The sequence below is a fragment of the Equus caballus genome, chromosome 24, assembly GCF_041296265.1.
Source record: "Equus caballus isolate H_3958 breed thoroughbred chromosome 24, TB-T2T, whole genome shotgun sequence".
NCBI lineage: Eukaryota > Metazoa > Chordata > Mammalia > Perissodactyla > Equidae > Equus > Equus caballus.
Genome location: NC_091707.1, coordinates 50,833,961 through 50,853,914, shown reverse-complemented (window position 1 = coordinate 50,853,914; position 19,954 = coordinate 50,833,961). Strand labels below are relative to the sequence as shown.

At 52.6% G+C, this 19,954-nt stretch overlaps 1 protein-coding gene across 5 annotated transcripts in view; it reads left to right on the top strand.

The window, feature by feature from the left end:
* The window catches only part of SYNE3 (spectrin repeat containing nuclear envelope family member 3), a 99,260-nt gene that overhangs the window by 66,641 nt on the left and 12,665 nt on the right, over positions 1-19,954 (top strand). For 3 of the 5 annotated variants that reach the window (XM_070249789.1, XM_023628340.2, XM_023628341.2), the window contains exons 9-17: positions 1,554-1,736; positions 2,730-2,873; positions 3,740-3,874; positions 6,969-7,130; positions 7,271-7,443; positions 7,909-8,038; positions 9,510-9,671; positions 12,572-12,721; positions 13,755-13,793. In XM_070249789.1, coding sequence (XP_070105890.1) covers positions 1,554-1,736; positions 2,730-2,873; positions 3,740-3,874; positions 6,969-7,130; positions 7,271-7,443; positions 7,909-8,038; positions 9,510-9,671; positions 12,572-12,721; positions 13,755-13,793 — 1,278 coding nt within the window. Of the gene's footprint in view, positions 1-1,553; positions 1,737-2,729; positions 2,874-3,739; positions 3,875-6,968; positions 7,131-7,270; positions 7,444-7,908; positions 8,039-9,509; positions 9,672-12,571; positions 12,722-13,754; positions 13,794-16,665; positions 17,175-19,954 lie in introns of those variants that run through there. The other 2 variants (XM_070249790.1, XM_070249791.1) reach the window with 1 other exon arrangement.

The window sequence follows — 19,954 nt, the reverse complement described above, 5'->3', positions numbered from 1 at the left end:
CTCTGGAACGGAAGCCTCGAGCCCCCGAGCAGGGCATGGCTGAGGTCGTAGTTTCTTAGGGCGACGGTCACAGAGTATCCAAAGCTGGGGGGTGTAAAGCAACAGGAATTCCTCCTCTCACGGTTCTGGAGGCTGGAAGTCCAAAATCAAGGGCCAGGAGGGCCTTGCTCTCTCCGCCGGCTCTGGGGGGAATCTCCCTGGCCTCTTCCCGCGTCTGCTGTTGGCTGGCAGTCATGGGGGTTCCATGGCTTGTGGCTCCATCACTCCACTCTCTGCTCTGCCGTCACGTGGACATCTTCTCCCCATGTGTCTTCACATTGTCTACCATCTGTCCGTGTGTGTCTGGGTCCGAGTTTCCCCATTTAGTAAGGGCACCAGTCATTGGATTAGGGCCCACCCTCAAGACCTCATTCTGTCTCTGTCACCTCTGGAAAGACCCTGTCTCCAAATAAGGTCGGAGGTTAAGACTTCATTATATCTTTTCCTGGGGCACAATTCAACCACAACAGCGGGTTAGGTGATCACAGCTGAGAAGAGCTGTTTCGCTCTGCCTTCACTGCGTCATGCACCATGTTAAATGCTCTGTAGGCATTATCTCGTTTAGGCCTCAGGACAAGCCCGTGAGCTGGGGCGTGACTACCCCTATATTGCAGAGGAGGAAACTGAGGCCCAGAATGCTGTGATGCACTGCCCAAGGCCTCCCAGCTAGTGTGTAGCCTCCCAAACTCATGATCGCGACTCCCCAGCCTGAATTCTTAACCTCCGTGATATCGTGTCTGGGCTTGGTGAATGGTGGGGGAAGGTGACCCCTACAGAGCGAGCCTTGACCTCTGTGCGGCTGATCGCAAAGCGCAGGCTCTCATCTGCACGTTACAGTCCAGCTGGGCCGACTGTGTTTATGCTGCCCTTCCTCTAGCACGCCCTCTGCCCTTCCAGGGCTGTTGTCAGTACTGCCTCCTCTGAGCAGCCTTCTCAGATTTCCCCATCGGGGAGTGTCCACCAGGAGGCGACAGCCTCCTCTGAGGAGCCTTCCTGATTTCCCACTGATCATGTTCCATAGGCCCTTAGCCCCCTCCAGATGTCCCAAACACCACCTGGGGCTGTCAGTGATGGGCAATTGTTGAGTAGAGGATCAAACTGATTTGGTTTAGGTTCAGCTACAGTGTGGACCATCGATTCTGGGGGCAGCTGAGGGGCAGTGGGTGGTCGGAAGCTGCGGGGATCTGGGTGAGCAAGGCTGAGGATGCGCCTTGGGCAGTGGCAGTGGGAATGGAGAGGAGGCGGATTTCCGAGACCTGTAGGAGGGAGAATTCTGGCCCAGGCTTTGATAGTGGGAGGGATGTCGGGCGCGAGAGGAATCAGGTTAACCCTGAAATTCAGGACCGCCCTCCCCCCGCCACCTTCCCGCCCGCCTGGCTCTCCTGCTTCCTCAGAGCCTGCACCGAGGTGCAGCCAGCTAAGCAGTTGCAGCAGAACAGTGTGCTCCTGGCGCTGTCCCTGAGCTTGGTCCTGCCCCATTGTGCTCTGGGTTAAAGGAGGCTTGTCTCCCACAGGCGGCCCTGGCCGAAAGCTCCCGCCTGAAGGAGCCGCTGACCATGCTGCAGCTGCGGAAGGACCTGCTGAGCAGCGTCTTTGGCCAGGAGAGAGCCACGGCCCTGCTGGAGCAGGTGGCGAGTTCCGTGAGGGACAGAGACCTGCTGCTCAACAGCCTTCTGCAGAGGAAAAGCAAACTGCAGGTGAGCATCTCCGGCTGTCTGCTCGGCGCTCGAGCCCGGCACTGGCGCTGGGGGCCACTCTTCCCGGGAGGCGGGCGGCCCTGCGTTCTAACCTCAGCTCCAGCCCTTGCCGCTGTGTGGCCCTGGGCACGTCCCTTTGTCGCCCACAATCTCAGGCTCCTTGTCTATAAACTGGGTAAGATTATTGTGTGATCCGTCCAGTTGGTCTCCTAGTCACCTGTCTGCCCCTGGCCCCTGCCCCCGGATCCCCTGTCTACACTGCCATCAACCTGAACTGCTCTCTGCAGAGAGCCGGGGAGCGTCAGATGAGAAAACACAGAGAAAACGCTTGTAGGCTTTAAACCACAGAGAGCTGGGAGCTCTTACTACTAGGGACCCATTTCGAAATGACTCCACTAAACCAAAGACGTGACATGGCTCCTTGTGGACAGTTTATGCTTTGGCATAACAAGCATTTGCTGAGCGTCTAATGATGTAACGGCTGTGATCTCTGGGGCACTGACGAGGGGCCCAGAACTGGCCGAGAGCTTTACATCCGTGATCTCATCTAGTCCAAGTAGCAAACTTTTAGCAAACATTTTAGGGTTTGCAGGCCCCATGGTCTCCGCTGCAGCCACTCAGCTCTGCCACGGTCGCATGAAAGCAGCGGTAAATGAACAGGCGTGGCTGTGTTCCAATAAAACTTTATTTACAAAAACAAGCCTCTGGTGGGATTTGGGGGGTGTGGTATGAGATGTAGTTTTCCAGCCCTTGTTCTAGAAGGCGGAGCAACTGTGATGCGGGGACGTTATGGTGACTCTAAGGAGGGATGTCCAACCCCATCAAGGGCTCTGGGAAGGCTTCCTGGAGGAGGCGACGCCAACTCCTGAGTGCGTATGAGTGGGCCAGGAGAAGGCTGGAGAAGGAGCAGCTGGTTGTGAGTGTCAGGTCGTACAACAGGGTGCCTGGGAGGAAATTTCTTAATGTGTGTGCTGCCTGTTGGTGTCTCTCCAGAGCTTGCTCGCTCAGCACAAAGATTTTGGGGCTGCTTTTGAGCCCCTGCAGAGGAAGCTCTCAGACCTACAAGTCAGAGTCCGAGCCGAGAATGGGCTCCAGCGGGACCTTCCTGGGAAGCAGGCCCAGCTTTCGAGGTTGCAGGTAAGGGGTCTGTGGGGCCCGAGTCACCTCCACTCAGGTGCTCAGCTGCCCTCCTGTGGCAGGAACCTGCAGGGCAGCGGCGGCCGAGCCAGGACTTCGACTGTACTTGAGATCTCACTTATCATCTCAGTAGAACCTCTGCTGATTTATCTGATGATTCCCCGGCCTCAGCAGGGCCTTTAGCCTTCAGCCCCTCCAAACTGCTGATTCAGAGCCTAACAGAATGACAAGCTGCCCTTTTGTTTACTTCAAGGTTCCAAAGTCTAACATTGATATTTGTTTTTAAAGTTACTTGACTAAGTGTCCCTAATGAGTCTAGGAGCCTTCCGTTAAATACACTGATTTAAGGCTTAAGAGAAATGCTTTAAAACACATGTAGACCGTAAATAGGCTGATCATTGATCATTGGTTGGCTGGACCAGGAGCTTGCTGGTTTTTAACATCATGTGATACAACAATTATCTTTTTAAAACCCGAGCACAGCTCATACATGAATAGAGAGTGTTGTTTGGAAAACATTAAAAATAGTGTATTGGGGGCTTTAAAACTAAACTTGGGATGTGATTCTTTATAACGAGAGGTGTTCATCAAGTAGGAGTCCGGACAACGGTTTGTCCCCAGAGATGCCCTCTGATCTCAGCAGTTTGCTTTCATGGTGTCTCAGAATATTTGCATCTCGTTTTTAAAATTCTCACCAGCCCTGGGAGGAGGCCCATTAGGTGGCCGTATGGTACAACTGCTGGTGTGGAGGAGCCCCTCCACCCCAGGACCCTCCCATCGCTCCCACTCAGAGCCCCCCGCCCTGATCAGCATCCATGATGAGAGGAAGCCTAGACACCCCCCCATCATTCCTTCTTCCACTGCAGGGGCTGCAGGAGGACGGGCTGGACCTGGGGGTGCAGGTGGAGGCCGTGAGGCCTCTCATCCAGGGGAACTCCAACCACCAGCACAAAATGGACCAGCTCTCTGCCGACTACCAGGCCCTGCAGAGGTTTCTGGAGGTAAGGGGCCACCGGAGGGCCTGTGCTGTGACAGAGACCTCTGGAGTCCAGCACTCCTGGGGACCTCTCCCTCTTCTCTCCCTTCATTCCTTCCACCTTTCTTTTTCTTTCTCCTTTCCTTCCTTCCCCTCCTCATTCATTCAGCAGATGGCTATTGAGTGCCTTCTGTATGCCCATCAGTGTTCTGAGCCCTAAGGATGGAGGCAGCATGAGAGGACAGCCAAGACCACTTTCTAGTGAGGAGATGGATGAGTCAGCAAGCCAGCACGTAATAGACAATTCCACATGTGCCAGGAGCCAGGGACACAACAGGCTGCTCCGTCCCATCAGCAGCCGGGCAGGCAGAGGGCCCTCGCTTTTGCTGACTTATCACCAGGTTGAAACGCGCGTCCCGGCGGCTGGCCGGGAGCCTCATCGGCAGTGCCCTCTGGTGGCCACCTGGATCTTTCTCATGTCCCACGAGATGGAGTCCCCTTTGAGCAGTGGGAATGAACTGAGGCTCCTTCAAAACTGGCCTGAGGACAAGTGGAAATGCAGCTTCCAGGCCCCACCCTGACACTGATTCGGATGGAGTCCTGAGTCTACTTGGCACATATGCCCTGGGAATGCAAAGGGGCCCTCAGGCAGCCACCTGGCAAGCACACTCAGTCTGGGGCAGGGGTCTCCACCCTACTGGACGCTGCATGCCCTATTTCAATAACACTCCTATCCTCCTCTTTGCAGTTCATAGGTCATGTAAGTTACCCACACCATTTAAAAATCTAATACAACACCTTTTCTACAATAGAAAAGAGAAATAAGAGGAAAGTAATTATTGTCAGATAATGTCTTTGAATATGTGAGTGCTCCAAGATGGCCACACTGAAGACACGAGGAGGCAATCAGAACGTACCCCCTTAACGTGACAGCCATGGGTGCCAAGTCACGTGGCATAGCCGGCTTCACCTCTAGTGATGAAACTTTCTGAAGTGTGAACAGGCCTTGGTAAAGTTTCAGTCAAACCAAAGCGCAGTCTTCCATCGGTTTACAAAATAGATGCGTTCCTGGAAAAGTCAGCCTGTTTATTAAAACTCCAGAACCTCTTGTGTTCGTACATTAACTGCAGTAAGAGTCTAAACTCGGGTCCCAATAAAGAGGTCATGAGAAAACCTGTGGGACGTGGGGTGGTTCTGCATTGTGGACTGTCCTCCCCAGAGGGAGATGAGGGCACCCATCGCTCTCACTGTGTCTGCTGGCGTCACCCCCACCCTGTCATTATCACAGCCACCAAAACCCGCCGTGAGTTTCCAGAAAACCTGGCTCCACCTATAGAGACCCATCGGTCTGAGTGAGGCGTAAAGTCTAGATGAATTCATCTCGTTCCATTTAATAAATTAGCAGCTTGCGATCTCCAGGTTGAGGGAGGGGGCGTAGAGAAATATCCTGGCCCTGCTCCTCAGGAGCCCGTAGAAGCAGCGACTGTCGGCTTCAATGCCCACCTCAGACGATGAGCCAGACGGATCGTTACAATAATTAGAAGAAGTAACAACGGAGCATCATTGGGGGCTGCAAAATGGCGATATTCCAGTTCTATCTTACTTCTTTATTTATGGTTTAAATGCTTCTTTAAAGACGTATAGCTGCTATTTTATTTTGTACTCAAGGCTTTTTCAGTCTAATAAGTTCTAATAAGTCTCCCCGCCCCCAGCCCCGGTGATCTTCCTGTTCCCCTGGGGGGCACATACCCCACCAAGCAACCAGGGCCACTGAAGCCATTGGGTCTGATGTTGATGCCCAGGGGACAGGCGGGGACGGTGGTAGTGAGAGCACAGAGAGGTGGAGTTTTAGAGAATTTTCCAGGCCCTCGTCAAATGGTTGTGGGGGACAGATGCACCGCGCCGTCTCTGTGTCCCCAGCTCCTCAGGGGCCTGGCATCGCGTGGTGTCAGCCAGTGTCTGTGCAATGCAGGAAGGCAGGGCCTGTGGTGGCCCAGCAGAGAGTCATGAGGCCCTCAGCCGAGGATCACAGCAAGAGAGGGGGCGACAGGCCCTGGGGCCTGACTGGCCCGTGGTGGGCTGAGGGGAGGGGCTCGGAGGGTCCCAGGCTGGGCGACCAGGAGGACGGAGACTGGCTGCTCTGCTGGATACAGAGCCCCCCTTTCATGGAGACAGAGGAAAACAAGACCCCAGCCTCGGAGCTGAGCAATGACTGACCCAGGGGACGGGACAAGAAGCAAGACTGCTTTTAAAAACTTTGTATTAAAGTATATTCATACACATCAAAGTGGACGTGTAAGAGTACAGCTTGGTAAATTTTTGGTAACTGGCTACATCCATGTTACCAGCACCCAGAGCATGAAACAGAATGATACCAGCCCCTCAGGCCCCTGCAGTCACTGCCCACCACCCCCCATATCTGCGGGTGACCCTGACCTTGAGCTTAGAACAACACGGGTTGGGTTTGCCTGATTTTATGCATTATTTAAATGGAATCAGACAGAGCGTATTCCTTGTGTAGGTTTCCAGCTGTGCGCGTGACAGTTATAAATTCATCTAACGGTGCATTAGATTGCTGTGTGCATTGTTCATTCTTGCTGCTGTAAAATATTCCATTGTATGAACCCACCTCACCGTGTTCCTCCATCCTCCTGTCGGTGGTCACTGGGTAGTTTCCAGCTTGGGGCTATTTCAGGCAACACCACACGCATGTCTTTTGTGAAGACATGTTTGCATCTGTTGGGTACCCACCCAGGGGTGAGAAGGTTGGGTTGTAGGCATGCTTGAGTCCAGTTTTCGTAGATACCGACCCATGGTTTTCTCAAGTGGTTGTGCCGGTTTACACCCACTCTGGTGGTGGACGAGAGCTCCGACTGCCCACAGCCTCCTCCAGACCTGGTACTTTGCATAAACGTAAAGCGGAGTTGATCGTTCCGGGGTAAATTCCTTGCACTGTGGAGCAGGAAGGACCAGCCTCTCATGTTCCTACTGCTTGGGATCTCTGGTTGGGGAGCCCCGGGCCCCAGGCAGATGTGGGGGTCCTGCGGGGTGGGATGGCCCAGGGTCTCAGCCTCGGCCAGCGCTCAGGGTGCCCTGACCCCCCTGGGGCTGTGCTGCAGGACCTTGTGGACGGGTGCCAGCAGAGCGTGCGGGAGCATTGCACCTTCAGCCACAAGCTGCTGGAGCTGCGGCAGTGGATAGCAGTGGTCACTCAGAAGCTGGAGTCACACCTGGGGGACACAGGCCTGTGGGATGCTCAGGCCCAAGAGGCCGAAGTCGAGGTAAGATGGCTTTCCTCACAGAGATGCTGATTCCCTCCCCTGCACCCCCAAAAGCAGGCTTGCGAGGCCAAAGTGCCCCACTGCAGAGCAGAGACCCCCTGCCCAGGACCTCACTGTGCATGTGCGTGTGTGTCCTTCAGAGGCTGCTGGCTGAATTCCCAGAGAAGGAGGCCCAGCTGCCCCTGATCAAAGCGCACGGCTGGCTGGTGATGGAGAAGTCTTCTCTGGAAGGGGCCGCTGTGGTCCAGGAGGAGCTGGAGGAGCTGGAGGAGGCGTGGCGGGCCCTGAGGCTGCTGGAGGAGAGCCTGCTGAGGTGAGGGGTCTCCCGGCTCTGGGCCTGGTCTCGGACAATGCCCCCTTCCCATCCAGGGGAGAGCTCGGTGGTGCTCCTAGAAGAGAAGGCTGGGGTTCTGCCATGTGCCAGACATGACTCCAGGTGCCTCTGGGCATCTCCAGTCTGGCCCAATTGGCAATCCCAGCAGGGCAGGAAGAGCAGGCAGATGTCCCATCTTGGGCGTTGGCCTCCAGCCTATTCTGGCTTGGGCCTCGGCCGCATCAGTGAGTACATGCACCTCAATGATGGTAAGGTGAGTCTCAGCTGGGACACTGGAAATGCGTGTGCCTTGGGAACGTTCTGACAAATCTGAGGACAGGCACTGACTTGTGAAGACCAGAAGCTTCCTCCCACCCGACGATGCCCCACCTCTGTTACTTCTCCCATGACATGGTGAATCCTCATCTTATCACCGCATTGACTGGGCAAAGTTTGTCTTCTCAGCCTCATCAGAAACCGGCAGCTACAGAGGACGGAAGTGGATTTGGGGAAGAAAACGATTTTCACCAACAACATCCCGAAGCCTGGGTTTCTCATCACCCCCACGGATCCTATTGCCAGGTATCGCCGCCAGGTGAGTCTGTCTAGAGGGGCTTCTGGGGAGGGACCAGGTCCTGAGTCAACTGATGGGGGTCTCCAGGAAAGCCCCCTCCCTGGCCCGGGCCACCTGCTCGGCTCAGGACTTGGCCACATCCCCGTCTCGGTTGAGCCTGTCTGAGTCTGATGAGGCCCAAGGAACCCTCGTGCCGCTGGATAGAGGGACTCAGAGACCCCAGACCCAGGCCCCCCAGGGAAGGTCATGGGCATCCCTTGGGCACACATGCCCCCACCCTCAGAAACACCGGCAGCTGTCCCCGCCCGGAGGAGAGTGTCAGGCTTGGAAGCTTCCTGCGGGCCCCAGATTGGACGCTGAAATCACACAAGATTTGTGTGCCATAAGTTGTATTTTGTTAAAAGAACTTATCTAACTGCATGTTATGATCTGTCCCGTCTCCTGACTGCCTTTAAAACACAGAAACCACACTGAAAAAAATTCATTCCTTGTCCTTCGAGGAGAACAGATCAATTCGTTCATTCTCCCATTCATTCCTTTATTTTTCCATCCAAAAAGCACGGATTGAGGTTCCTATGTTCTGAGGACTGTGCGTGGAGCTGGGCACAGCTGTGAGTAAGACAGAAACACTTCTGAGCCTCCAAGAACGCAGAATCCAGCACAGAGCTTTCCAGATTGTGATGTGCCTTCGGATCGTATTAAAATGCGGATTCTGGGGTGGGGCCTGTGATCCTGCATTTCTGCAGGCTCCTGGGCCACGCCTATGCCTGAGAGCACATTTTGAGGATCAAGGAAGTGGGGACCACAGGCCGTTAAATAAGGGTTTGCAAAAAGCCGAGGGGCCGGGTGATATGGGAGCCTGCAGGAGAGTGATCGCAACCTAGCTGTGGGGTAGCGAAGCCCCTCCAGGAGAAACGGAATGCCCCGGGAATCCCCATGGCTGATTTGGGGTGAGGAGGGGAGCAGAGGGAGATGTTCCATGCAGACGAGACAATGTGTGCAGAGACCCGGAGCGCAAGGAACCAAGACGTGTCCGTGGACTGGGGCTCAGAGAAGGGGGACGGCGGCACAAGCCACAGGGTCCACAGAGCCAGACTCTAAGGCTCTCAGGCCACAGCGAGGAGTGTGAGAAGCCACTGAGGTGTGTAAGCGAGGGCTCAGCTGAATGGACTTAAATTTTAGACAGATCATTCTGGCCACAGAGCCTGGAAGGGGACAAGAGTGGCAGAAGGGTGACCACTATTATAGCCAACCTGGTAAGGGACAATGGTGGCTGCCACAAGGAGACCAGGGAGGTGACAGTGAGGAATGTCCTTGGCCCCTGAACATGGCCACATTGAGTGGGGATGCATTGTTCATCCCCCCAGGTCCCTCTCATCACCCTTTGGGCATCCTCATCCCCACTCCTCTGCCTCAGATGGAATCCCCGGGACGCGTGGCCAGCGGCTTGTTTTCACCTCTGATGCTCAGGTCATGCTGTGCTTTCCTGCAGGCAGGTCTGCTCCAGGAAGAAGGGGGCAGCCAGGAAGATTTCTCCCAGCTCCTGAGGAACTTTGAGCAGTGGTTGCAGCTGGAAAATTCCAAGCTGGTTAGAATCATCGCCATGAGAACTGCCACAGCCAAGGACTTGAGGACCAGAGAGACGAAGCTGCAGGTTTGTCCCCAAGGAAAGGCCCCTTGCCCTTAGGGTTTGCGCTGTAGATGTGATTGCCACCAGGGGAGTTTTTCCAAAAAAAAAAAAAGGAGCACATGCATAGCTCATGAGCTGTTCTTGCTTGTGTATAAATAATGGCTTTTAAAATTTTTTGGTTAAATATTGTAGAAGAACTGTGGAAGAGTCATTCATTCATTCATGAATTCAGCCTACTTGTGTATTCCCCAACTTGGAAAATATCACCATGAATCATGACTCCTTTATCAGTCAGCTGTTGCTGGGTAACAAAGCACCTCAACAATTTGTGGCTTCAAAGAGCAGCTCTTTCTTTAACTCCTGATTCTGAAGGTTGGCACGTTAGGCTGAGTTCGGCTGGGCAGTCCTCTGGTCTTGGCTGGGCTCCCTTATTTGCTGTCAGCTGTCGATCAGCTGGATGGTCTACTTCTGGGGGTTGGTGGGCTGTTGGAGACGAGCATGAGATGGACCACGCATCTCCTGTCCTCCTGTGGGACAGCCCAGGCTTCTCGTAGCAGAGGCAGGGTCTAAGAGAGCAAGAGGGAGCATGCAAGGTGTTTTGAAGCCTAGACTAGGAACTGGGACAATGTTACGTCCCCTGTGTTCCATTGGACAAAGAAAGTCACAAGGCCAGCCTGGGTTCAAGGGGAGGGAAAATAGATTCCACCTCTTGATGGGAAGAACTCTGAAGTCATATTGCAAAGGAGGTGGATGTGACAGGGAGGAGGGGGGCCAAGGGGATCACAGCCATTTCTGCAATCCATCTACCACAAATCTTTCTCTTTTGCTCCCACATCTAATTAGTCACCAAGCCCTCTTGACTCCACCTCCTGGAAATTTTTTGTTTCTGTCCCCTCACTACCGCTATCTTAGTCTAGGCGCTTACCATTCTTGACCCTGGTTATGGCAAGCTGGCCTCCCTTCTTCCTCTTGGGCCCCCATCCAGGTCATGGCTCATTCTGCAGCTAGAGTAACCTTTCAAAATTGCAAGTCTGACCTTGTCCTTCCCCTAATGAAAAGCTTTCAGTCTCGCATTCGACCCCCCAAGTTTATCACACAAGGCCTGTCTCCACATGGCTCCAGCCTACCTCTCTTTTTCCTTATTTTTCTGCAGTTTCATTATGTTATGGTAGGGTTTGGATTTTTTTTAATTTTTCTTTCTTGGGATTCATCTGGATTCTTGAATCGGTGGTCCAGGGTCTTTCTGGAAAATTCTCCAACATTACCTCTCAAAATACCACCTTTGCCTTTTTCTCTTTCTCCTCGCCTTCTGTGATGTCATTTAAACGTATGTTATTCCCTCTCACTGTGTGCTTTATATCTCTTACTCTCTCGTGTGTATTTTTCATCCTTCTGTCTTTTCATATCCTTTTCCGGATAGTTTTTTCTAACCCATCTTCCACTTTACTAATTCTCTCTTTAGCTGTGCCCCACTTGTTGTTATCCATGTCTATTATCTTCTCAACTTCTTACATGGTACTTATCAGTTCTAGAATTTCTACCTGGTTCTTTAGAGATCTGTCGCTTTTCATAGCTTCGAGATCTGCACTGAAATTTTTAAGCTTATCTTTTAATTCTTCAAACACAGTAAATATAGCTGTTTTACAGAGTGTGTCTAGTGATTTCAATATCTCAAGCCGTTTCAGGAATGTTTCTGCGCATTCTTGGTTTCTTATATGTGTGTGGCTGCTTTAATTATGTGCTGGACATTGTGTTTGACAAAATAGGTGTAAGAGTGATTTGAGATTTAGGATCATCTCTTCTCCGGAGAGGACTTTGTTTGTGACTGCCAGGCAGTGGGGGCTTTAACATTCTGAAAACACTGAATCCAAGGTCAAAGCTAGAGGCTCCCTGGGTCGCTGAGATGACGTAAGCTGGGCTGCAAATCCACACACTACCCGAGATTACTTCTGAATCACCGTTTGGAGTCTCAGCTCAATGGGGAGTGGTTTATCAGAGTCTGCACCTCTGCAGGGCCGAGGCTGACCTTTGCCTCCCTGGGCCTGTGAGGCTGCCGAGAGCATAGATCTGTCTCACAACTATTTCTTCCGGATTGGCAGATGTCCTACGGGCACAAGCAGCCCGAACACTGGGCTTGCTTCTCTGGATTCTCAGCCCCAATGTGCCTCTCTCTCTCGCTAACTCTGCATGCTGTCTAAATGTTTTAATATTTTGTTCTCCGTGAGAGGTTTCGTCCAAGGACCTCACTGACCGTGACCAGGAAGTCCTTCCTGCCCACCTCCTACCTCATATTCGGCCACTCCTCTCGTTTCCTGCCACCACCACCCAACTCCGGCCTTATTAGAGACAACTTGCAGGTCCCCAGGTTAAGCCTCAGTGCTCTTATAGAGCTCACATTCCAGGGGCTCTGAGAAGCTAAGCAGTGTGCCCCGTATCACACAGCTCGTAGGATGGGGCAGAGCCAGGATCCAAAGGCAGAATTTAAACCCAGGCTCTTGGATTTGGAGCCCTGTTCATGCCCCCACATCACACTAGCGCTCAGGAGTCCTGAGGATAAAGGTGCCATCCTGCGGCGAGACAATACTATGTTTTGGTAGACAAATTGGCCCAATCTCGACATCAGTCTGCCCGGCTTCGACAGGCCGGCACAAAGACATGTTTAACAATGGCGGCTTCTATCGTGATGATAACTCTTGTGTCAAGCGCTCTGGGGTCTTAGCTCTAGGATGTCAGGTTGGAGTCCATTCTGTAACATTCCGGAGAGCAGGTGCCTGGCCTTGGCTGGAATTTGCACGGGTGGGATTCTCACTTCGTGTGTTCTGTCGGCCACCTCTCAAGTACAATTTGGTTGGCTCCTCCTCACTAGCCAGGTGGGGCCATCTGGGCCATTTGGAAGGTGTATATGACACTGCCTTTTCCCTCAGGAGCTGGAGGCTCGGGTACCAGAAGGTCAGCATCTCTTTGAGAACCTCCTTCGTCTCGGGCCAGCAAGGGAGACCTCGGAGGAGCTGGAGGACCTGCGCTACCGGTGGATGCTGTACAAGTCCAAACTCAAGGACTCCAGCCACCTGCTGGTAGGTGCTAGGGATGCGCAGGTCCCAGGCCCCGGGGAGACATAGATCGGCCCACATCCACTCAGCTCCAGGCCTCCATGGACCAGGCTGAAGTGACCACTCAGAGAGAGGAGAGAGAGACACACGGGTCCTAGGCACTTGGCTTGCAAGATGTCATTTGGCCATCCTGCCACCCGATGAGGCTGGAGCCCCGGTAATGACAGCTTTGCTACCTACGAAGCTGGGATCTTTATGTGCATTCTCCCACTCGGTCCTCCAGCAGCCATCTGCCAGAGTAATGGGGTCTCCAGTCTCAAGAGGGGCAGCAGAGACTCTGAGGAGTTAAAAGCTTGCCCAAGTTCACACAGCCAGTAAGAGGCAGAGCCAGCATTAAATGCCCCCTGGTGTTGGGTGCATGATAGAGGGAATGCTGGATTGGGGACCGGGAGCCCCAGCATCTTGTACCACTCCTCCACCAACCTGCTTTGTGACTTTGGACAAACACCTTCCCTCTTTAGGCCCCCATGTCTCCTCACACAAAACAATAATAATAGCTAAACTAATAATAATAGCCTTTGTGAAATGCTATGTCATCATAACAACCCCATAAAGGAGGAACTATTATTATTCCCTGAGAATTGATGAGGAAGCTGAGGCACAGAGGTTAGCCCAAGAAGAGGGGTGTTGAGGTGGCCTCGGAGGGCCCCTTCCGGCCCTCAGACCCCAGACGCCAAGCTTTGGCGCTCCAGCTTTGCTGGCCCCGAAACAGCCATATCGGCCACTAGGTGGCAGCCCCGCGCCAGCCAGGTGGCCGCACGCCCCGCCCGCCTGGGCCCAGGCCGGCCCAGACGGAATCCCACCTGGGCTGAAGTGTGTTAAAAAGCTCATTAAATCGAATCACCTGCTGGCTCAGCCTGTCCAGATGACCAGAAGTTTTAGAGAAACACTCCCCTGACAAAATGAATATTCCATTACAGGCCCTGTTGGGACTTCAGTTTCACTCACTTAACTTCTTTTTTTCCCCCCTTTTCCTCTCGTTCCCTAAAAATAACAGACACAGAGTTCTCCAGGGGAGACGACGGGATTCCAGAAGGTACTGTGTCTGCCATTTGCTCCACGCGGCCAGAGGGCCGGGCGTCTGGGGGGTGGCGGGCCTGTGTCGCTGGGGCCGGACGCCTGGGCTTTCTGGAAGCTTCCATGAGGTCTGAGGAACATTTATGGGGAATCAGCTCTGGGCTGTGCTGTGCTGGGCCCCCGGGTCCTCGCTCTCAGGAAGCCCAGGGCCATGCAGAGTGTACTCAGCTGCGAAAGGAGCTTGATCGAGGGGGGCCCTGGAATTTTTCATCCCAAACCAGGACACTATTAATAATGATGCTGTGACAACAGGTGTAAACCAGGCCTGTGCTAAGAAACCCGGACCGTTGCAGGCAAACGGGACCACGTGGCCACCCGAGTGGTAGATGGGCATATGGGGCTCAGTGGGGGACAAAAGAGAAAGGGATGGTTGTGCCTGCATGTTCTACCAGGCAGGTGTTTCTACTTAGGCCCACTAAGAAGTGCTTAGAGACACTTCCATGGTGTTTGCGGGCCAAAGCAATAACAATAACAGCAGTAATAGAAATAATAATAATAATGAGTAATAATTACTGTTCTTCTAGATGCTATTTATTGACTGTCCACTGTGTGCCAGGACCTGTGCCAAGTGGTGGTTAGGGCATTTCACTTAACCCGTCAATACTGGAGAGGCATTATTCCCTCCGTCTTAAACCTGGATAACTGAGAAATGGCAAGGTTGGGATGACTTGTTCGGCAAGGGCATCTGGCTCCTGAGTGGTCTCTGACTTCTCACTCCAAAGCTCGTATCTGAACCTTCCACGCTGTGCCCTGGAGGGAGCATCCCGGGGCCCTAGCAGGTCTGATCACTTCTGGAGAAGCCCAGTATAAATTGATGTCCTCAGTACCACCTTTCCGAGAGAACACACCTGTTTTCCTGCCAAACCTTGGCTCGTAATGACGTGAAGCTCCAGCGTCCTCTGCCCCAAAGAGCACAGGTTCCTGGAGATCTCTCAGGCCGTGGGGTCTGCATTTCTGGGTGCTTCGCACAGCAGGGTCTCTTCTTGGTCTCCAGCTGGCGTTCACAGCTCCCATCTGTGGGAGAGTGGGTGTCCCCGGGACAGGGCGGGGCAGTCACGAGGCCAACGCTGTGCTCTGGGCCCAACGTCAGCCAGCTCTGTGGCCTCGGGCAAGTTGCCATGCCTCTTGGGGGTTCCCTTCCGCGTCCGCAGAATGGAATATCAATGCCAACTTTATTGACTTCATGGACCAACCGTGAAGATCGTGTGATCTGTTGTTTGCAGTTCTGAGAGCCGACAGCGCTGGTTTCCCCCCAAATTTAGAATAATAGAGAGCCTCCCCGGGAAATGAGGAAGAGCATCCGGAAGGGCAGGGTGCCCACACAGTCCGGCCTGGTGGCTCATCATGGGATATGGGGGCTGAGCCGGGTGTCCAGGCTGCCTCTAGCTCCCGCACTTTAAGCCCCTCACTGGTTGGGAGCCCCCATCTCTGCAGCTGCCAGGCCGGAGTCCATGGCTGTCACTTCTGGGTCCCCTGGTACCCAGCACATTGTGAGCGCTCACTAAATGTTTTGAGTAGGGGACACTGGGCTGGCTGACCCCGGCCCTCCAGCGCAGGCTCAGGTTCCTGGCAGGCTGTAATCGGGTTAATGTGGATGTTCGTTACCTGTGTCTCTATGCGGTCTCTCCTCCATTAATTCATTTCACAAATGGTTACTGAGTGCTGACTCTGTGCCAAGCACCGTTTCAGGTCCGTGGAATACGTCAGTGAACACAAGAGCAAAGACCTTCCCCGGTAGACTGCGTCCTGGCTGGGTGGAGAGGGCCACGGGGGAGTCTAGCTCCTGCTGCTCAGTGACAGTGCTCAGTCTCTGGTCCGGGAGCTCCGAAGGACAGCGGCCCTAGGGGCCTTTACAGCTGCAGGGTTTGCCTAATCTCTGGCTGGCGGATGCTGGGCAGTTTCCTGGGGTATGCAAAGCAGGCAGGCTCTGAATGGCCGAAACGTCTGCTTCTTCTCGAGATGTTTAAAACAATGGGATGTGTGAAAGTTTGAGTTCGGTGCTGGCTGTCTTTTGAGCTAACGGGTCTCAGTCTCTTGTGAAGGAGGAGACAATATGTAGAGGCCGTCCCAGGCTCCTTTGTGGGACAGCTTGTTTAGGCACAGAGTTCTGGGTCCCACCCCCGGAGTTTCTGATTCCTTAGGTCTAAAATGGGGCCCAGGGTCTGCATTTCTGGCAAGTTCCCAGGTGATGCTGATACTGCTGGCCTGGGGACACACTTTGAGAACCACTGCTTTACACTCTGGGTTCGGATCCGGGCTCCCCCGTTAGCATGTGTGACCACTGGCGAGTCATTTAACCACAGTTTTCCAGTGAATAAAATGAGGGTCCCCAGAGCTAGTTGTAGGCAAAGTTGTCCTAACAACCAGCACATAGTAGATTCTTAATTGCCTTGTAAACCAGGACCCTGGAGACTTCTGCAGACACTGCCCCTGCTTCTCTTTATGAGAATAAAGGGAGCAGCAACGTTTCCAGGAGAGGAGTCCTCCCTCTGGTTTGCTTCTGGTGTTGTCTTGCTGGTTGGGGTGTGTGCGTGTGCGTGTAGGGCTATGCACACACGTGCACGTATGCACATACACATGCAGGCCTGACAGACAGAAAATAGGTGCTGTCCTCAGAGGTTTTAATCTTGCCAACTTAAAAACATTCCATATATTATTTTTAGTCAAGGGAAGGGAAAAAAACCTGCCCCAAAGCTAATTATTTATGAGCAGTTGGTTCTCCATGCTTTTTTTCTCTCCGTGCACCAAGTCATTGCAAGCCCCAACGACGTCAATGGCTTCAGCCTGCTTGTTTGTATAAACAGAATAATTAAGATTTATTAAATTTGCAGCTGCCTACACGCTTGCCAGCTCAGTGCCACCGGATCTGTTTGCCTGCACACCCAGACACGTGAAATGTAATTGCTTTTCAAGTTGCTTTGGGCCGTGAGTTGACTCCGTTCCTGTGTTGGCCCGGGAAAGAGATGCAGTCCCACCTGAGACCACCTTCGAGTTGGGGAAGAGATTTGCAAATGCTGCTGTTTGTCTGGGTAAATGAGGGCAGGGCCCAGGTGCCAATTTGCAGGAGAGTGGAGCAAATTCCACCCGTGCACTGCATGTTGTGGCCTCGGGGGTATCGATCCAGATGTTGAGCGACCCAGGAGTGGCATTTTATTTACTTGACCATATTTCATAGGTCATAGGTTTCAAGCCTCATAATTTTTCACACTTTCCCGTCTCTGGATTTGGGGTGTCTCATTGCAATCTAGTTCTTCCTGCAAGGATTTGGGTTGGCTTCCTTTCACAGCCCAGGACACTACCCACCTGAGATTTCTTTAAATTAAAATGCTGTGCTTGCGGATTGCGTTTTGTTTTGTTTTCCTTCGGACCACACTGATTGTGTAAATTCAGGCGACCCACCTCCGGGATCTCCAGCCTGTGGTTCAGATCCTGCGGGAGAGTTTTCTTTCTCACCGCTCACCCCGTGCCAAGATAAGACCTTGAATTTCCTTGCTTCTCCTTTCTGGGAGGCGGGATTATTCCTCATCTCCACGGAAGGCGCAGCCCTGTGGCACCCCAGCTTTATGTGGGGTCTCCCCTCAGACCTCCATCTTGGTTGCTGGTTCTTTTCTTTCTCAGTGGTATATAAAATGATGGTGCCCCTACAGTCAGTGTCGTAGATCAGATGAAATATTGTAATACCAAATCGCAGAAAGCGTTCGTGAGTTTCCTCGTTAGATAACTTTTGCAATAACTATGATTTTTTTAAAAAAATTCCCTACTGTGTGTTGGGCACTGGGCTAGTTCCGCTGTGTGGAACACCGTGCTGGTCTCTGATGCTCACGACCACCTTCTCCTTTCTAGTGGGAGGAGAGTGACCTTTGGCCCCTCCTCCCTAAGTGGCAACAGGCCCCAGTAGGGTGGGGGCAGAGGGAACGTAGCTTAACTCTATCTTCCTGAGATTCACTGGGCAACTTCCAGGCAAAGTCAAATCCGGCTCTTCCTGGGCAAATCTGCCTTTGACCTGGGCTCTGCTGGGGCCATGCCGTCTCTGACCTTCAGAAGGAGAGAGCTGGGGACAGGCCTCAAACTGTGTGCTACGTCATCCCTGGGGTCCTGTCTGTCCATCCATCTTCTGATCCCAGACTGACTGGCGGTCGCAGATTTGTGACAGAGTCAGTGCTAACCTTGGGACATGAAGGTTTTGAAGCTTGTCTTTGCTGAAATCCCGAGAAGAGTTATCAACATTCGTTCTTTCTATTTCTTCCTCCTGCCGTTGTCAGCTCACCTGCCTTCCACCCCCCACTTTCTTTAACATCCCTCCCAAGGAGGTAACCAGCAGCTCCCTCTTCACAGCCCAGTAGACATGTTTCTGTCGTCTTGTGCTCGGGCTGTGGGCAGCCGTGGGGCTGATGACCGCGTTCTCCACCCACAGTGGCTCTGCCGGCCCTTCTCAGCCTCTGTCGTCGGGGCCTCTCTCTGTTTTGTTTTCTCCAGTTATCAGAATCAGTGTGGGTAAAATTCACTGTTGATGAAATACTATTATTTAATCCATAGTCCATATTAAAAAATTTAAGGCTATCTCAATAGCCTTTAAAAAAATTAATAGACTTTATTTTTTTGGAACAGTTCTAGGTTTACAGAAAAATTCAGCAGAAGATACAGAGAGTTCATGCACCCCCTCGCCTCGCCCCACGCTGCCACTGTTTCCCCTATTGTTAACATCTCGCATTAGAATGAATGTTGGTTATAACTGACGAACCGATATTGATACACTGTTATTAACTGAAGTCCATAGTATACATTAGGCTTCACTCTTGGTGTTGTACCATCTATAGGTTTTGTTGAATGTATAATGACATTATCCACCATTACAGACTCACGCAGAACAGTTTCACTGCCCTGAAGATCCTCCGTGGTGCACCTGTTCATCCTCCCTAGACACCCCGGCAGCCATGATCCTCCTACTGTCTCTGTAGTGTCGCCTTTTCCAGAATGTCATATAGCTGGACTCCCACAGTCTGTAGCCTTCTCAGATTGACTTCCTTCACTTAACAGCATGCATTTCAGTTTCTTCCGTGTCTTTTGTGGCTTGATAGCTCATTTCTTCTTATCACAGGATACTACTCCATTGTATTAATGTGCCACTCACAGTCTTTTTTATAGTTTTTCCCTCAGTCCAGGATCCATTCCAGGATCACACATTGCATTCAGTTGTCACGTCTCTTTAGTTTCCTCTAAGCTGGAACTATTGCTCATTTCTTCTTGACCTCGACCTTCTTGAGTACAGGCCAGAGATTTGACGGGCTGTCCCTCCAGGTGGGTTTCCCTAATGGTCCTCGTGGTTGGAACGGGGTTTTGCCTCTTCTGGCGGGAATGTCACAGCAGTGAGGCTGTGTTCTGAGTGCGTCTTACTGGGACACACAATGGCAGTATGCCCCCAACATTGGTGGTGCTAACTCTGACCGCGTGGTTAAGGTGGTGACTGCCGGATTTCCCTGCTGTAAAGCTGCTATCGTTTCTTTTGTAATTAGTAAGTAATCGGTGAGGCATTGCTTAGAGACCCTGGAAATACACTTCCTCTTTCTTCAATGCTTGTATCCTCAGGGTTCTCTGGGGCCTCTTTCCCTCTCATGACTTACTCTGTTCCTGGCATGTTTGTTCTCCTACTCTAGACCTCTTGCTGTCTCTGGTCCAGCTCCAGTCCGGGGCTCTCCTTCTAGCTTCAGTCCCAAAGGCCCAACCACCTGCTAGGTGTCGACTTGGGAGTCCCACAGACCCCTCAGACTCCGTGTATCTAAAGCTGAGCTCATTGCCTTTCCCGCGCCCAACCAGGCTCCAGTCTCCATCTCGGTGGACAGCATCATGACCACCCAGTTTCCCAAGCTGGATGCCTCCAGGTCATCCTGGACCCTCAGCCACCTCGGTTCTAGTCCTGGGCTTGGAAGAGCTGGGTCACGGATGGATCTCAGATGAGGAAAGCTGAGAGATGCACGGGGTGGGGGAGCAACCTTATGCCCATACATGTGCTCCTGAATGAGGCTCCGTCCTTGCTGAGTAATGACAGTCACTGCTCTCTCTGATCGTTTCATCTGGAGGGATTCCCACCCATTGACTAAGCCACCTGCAAAAGGCCAGCTC